Source organism: Porites lutea, chromosome 5 (genome assembly GCF_958299795.1).
Source record: "Porites lutea chromosome 5, jaPorLute2.1, whole genome shotgun sequence".
Lineage (NCBI taxonomy): Eukaryota > Metazoa > Cnidaria > Anthozoa > Scleractinia > Poritidae > Porites > Porites lutea.
Window position 1 is genome coordinate 19,026,577 of NC_133205.1, and position 3,670 is coordinate 19,030,246.

A 3,670-nucleotide genomic window follows, 5' to 3' on the forward strand; every position below is an offset into this window, starting at 1 on the left:
GGACAGCTTCATTAAATGCAAAATCATGTCTCTTCCTTCCCCACCTGCTGATTTTCCTCTTGACAATGCCACAAATAGAGCTCCTGGATTCTTAGCTTCAAAGTCATGCTTTCCAGGATGGATGACAACACACCTGAATGCTTCCCCAACACCCACAGTCATCCCTTGGCACTTGTGGATAGTTGTTCCCCACGCCAATCTCAAAGGAATTTGGACACGCTTGCATCGACATACACACTCAGTGGACCGACTTACTGGCATAATTGGAACAAGAGTTGGATCTTCAGTTATATAAGGGGCACCCTTATAACCTGGAAAACGTACAAAAACGACATCAGGTAACGGTGCAGGATCATCAGTGGGTCTGCAACCATCTTTGTACAGAATGTCCACGACTGTGCCGACTGCTCCATTGAACAAACCCCATTCGGCCTTTAAGTTTACTACCAGCATAACTTTACTCTCACGACAAAGATACAGTAGTGGTAGCAATCCTCCTGCCTTATTACTGTCGACTTTCTTGGCATGCCTACCTTCCTCAACTGCTTTGATCCTTGCTACTGGGTGATTTGGCTTTCTGTTACATTCAAGTAGTTTAGTTTTATTACGCTCCCATTCCAGGTGATGTGAAGGAAACACATACAGCCCTTCCTCATCCATCCTTGCGAGAAGTTCTGGACCATGGCTTAAGCGAAGATTGTGCCACTGAAACTGCTATAGCCAATGGATTTGCTGCTGTGTTGTATTATAAGTTCTCAACGACGTCAACACATCTCTCAGCTGTTGTTCAGATTCGCTTTGCCTCACAATCTCAGTAAGCTCGACTGCAGTGTCGAACATAATCCATTGCAAGCGACCATGGTTAGATAACGCGCTGCGAGGATCTGGAAAGTACACGGGAGTGTCACATACAGGAGGTAGCTGTACATCATCTCTCATAAACACCACCGCAGGCATGCCTCCCCAAAGGTCATGTGCAGTTGCTCCCCTGTTGACTGCATACCGTGCATACTGTTCCATCCAGCCCATTGTGGTACGGCCAAACATTGATCTCTCATTCCCAACCAGAACTTTCAGATTTTCACACTTTTTCTGAATTCTCTCTAGCACAGGACCTGAAGGCACAGTCAACTCTTTGCAGGACCTTCCACCAGTTGGGATTCCTAAAAATCTGTGAGCTGTCCTGCCTTGAACAAGATAGGCAGCATTCCCTGTTGGGGTTATGACCTATATGGCATCATTGACTCCAACAACTTGTCGCACTAATCTCTGTAGGCACTTGATAACATATGACTTCCCAGTTCCTGCAGTTTTCGAGAAAGAGTGTGTAAAGAGTGTGTAACACCAGACTCACTATGGCTCTCTGATTCTCATTTAGAGACAACAGAGACACCTGTGGCAATTCAAGGTCTCCAGGTTCTGCTTCGTGTTCTTCATCTTCCCTTATCCTTTCTTGAAGCCACTTCTTGGGGTCTCTACCCTCAGGAAGAATTATGCACGTACTGTTCCAGTCATATTCATCTCCACCATCATCATAATCAAAGTCCTTCTCTACACCCTCATATCTCTGGTCCTGGCCTGCATAGACATCCACCCAATCTGGTTGTTCTTCTGCTTCTACAGCATCATCATCCTCATCCTCTTCAAATACTACTTCCTGTGGATGTTCTGCATAACGCTGTGCCTTGGATACTTGGGCCTTCACAAATTTTGGGCACTCACTGGTACGAAGAAAGTCCTTAAACCTATCAATCCAAGATTCAGCATCTCCCTTTACTTCTTGGATGTCGAACCAGTTTGGCCAGTGTAACAGAAGCATTGTTCTACAGCAGTCCTCATTCAACGGCCATGTGGCGTGAGTAGCACCACCACTCACCACAGGAACCTTACCATCCTTGCATGCAAAATGGTACCAAGAGCAATGCTTCTCCTGTGGTCGTGCAAGGTACTTATCCAAAGGGGTACCGCGTGTTGACGTGTCACCATCCCGTTCAAGTCGTCTCGACCCTGACATTGACAAATATGTAAATGAACGGCTACATCGCCAAAGTGCTAGTCCACTTAGCTCAAATGATGCCTCAGGCCCACCGATATCTCGTCTTCCCACAGTCTTTATGAGCATCTGGGCACACATTGATTTGCCGGTTACTTGGTCTGCATCAGTCGCATCAACGGCATTCACCATGTCCTTGAAGAGATCAGCAGTTGCACCAGTGGGTTCACTATCCTTGCATGCATAGCCACATACATAGTCAATTATAGTTATGATATCATCGGTGCTAGGATTGTCTGGGGGAGAATTTGGAAGAATCAAGCTTACGTCCCCATTTACTCTCCAAGATTGTAGTTGATAGCGAGAATGCTGAACCAATCGTGGATAGTCACGCGGCATCTCAAGGCGGGGAGCTCCATTATGATCTTCCACAATTTCAGGACTATTTCTCAGTTTCTTCCCAGCATGAAAATGACTCCCAGACTCCATGCGACATACCCGTTCTCTTTCCTGCAATCCTGGCTCAGGATGACGAGGAGTCCTCAAGCAGTAATCAAAACAACTGTGTAGCCCAACCCGGTTTACTAGAAGCAAGTGATCTTCCAGTATTGCGTCTTGTGTTCCGCCATTTCCATAAGCATTTTAACCAGGGGATCCCTGTCCTCTGATATCGGGTCAGCCGAACCCTCAGGTGGAGGCAGAGGTCTTTTCTTGATTGTCCTTCTTCATCACTGCCAGCTGGGTGTAATGCTGTCATTGCAAAGTTTTCATAAGCCCACTGGCTTAGTCTAGCTGCATACTCCTCATCATCACAACCATGTTCACGAGCTTCATGTAACAGCTGGTGTGGCTGCCTGTCATCTCTCCAGCTGAGTTGGTGCCAATGAATCTGACCCCGAGACTTGGCAAATTCATAGCGGTACCAATAATCGGAGACACCAAACACTGGCTTCAGTACCTTTTCATGGTATGACTGGGTACGTAGGTCAAAGTACTTCACCACTACATGGGTGTTCTCTTGAACAGCCTTGAAGCGGGCATTGCTATCTTCAGCAAGGTTGACTTCTTCACCAGTCGTCTGGAGGATGTACTGTTCCAGTAGTCTCCTTAGTGGGGGAAAGTAAAACTCCGCGCAACTTCCAGTCATGAAAAACGAAGGCAATCTTCGTTTCTCATTTACCATGAACTCGACCAAGGCACGAAGCTCTCTGCGTCTCTAATGCCAATACTGAGCAGTACCGCGCAGATTTGTATCAAAATACAACAGCTTGTTGGTGAATGAAGTATCACCCCTCGCTAGTCGCTCTTGCAGGTCTCCAACAGTTATTTGTGGGTCTCCCAGTTGCTGATCAACAAAGAACCTGCTCTGCTCCAGGGCACGCTTCCTCATGATCATGTTGTGAGCGACAAACTTCCACACTTTATGCCGAGCAAACCTCCCATCTTGATACCACAGCAAGTGCTCTGCTCAGTCATGAAGTGCAGGACATGTTACTGGACGGTTTATGTGGAAGTCACCCTTTCCATAGGGGAACAAACAAGGAAACGCCATTGTGAAAAAAAAGGGAGTGGTAAACTCAGATGCTGGTATCGTGTCCGTGCTCGGCCAAGGGATCACTGGTCGTTGTTGTGCCTCTTCTGTTTCAGCTTCTTGAGGTTCAGTCACAACTTCATTTA

The 3,670-nt window shown here is 46.8% G+C and overlaps 1 protein-coding gene across 1 annotated transcript; it reads right to left on the reverse strand.

Moving 5' to 3' along the window:
* Positions 1-714: 714 nt before the first annotated feature.
* Positions 715-2,482, reverse strand: LOC140938027 (uncharacterized). Its single transcript, XM_073387576.1, has 2 exons — positions 1,355-2,482; positions 715-1,227 (listed from the first exon to the last, which is right to left on the reverse strand). Exons 1-2 carry the CDS (start codon positions 2,480-2,482, stop codon positions 715-717), a joined length of 1,641 nt encoding a protein of 546 aa, XP_073243677.1.
* Positions 2,483-3,670: the final 1,188 nt, after the last annotated feature.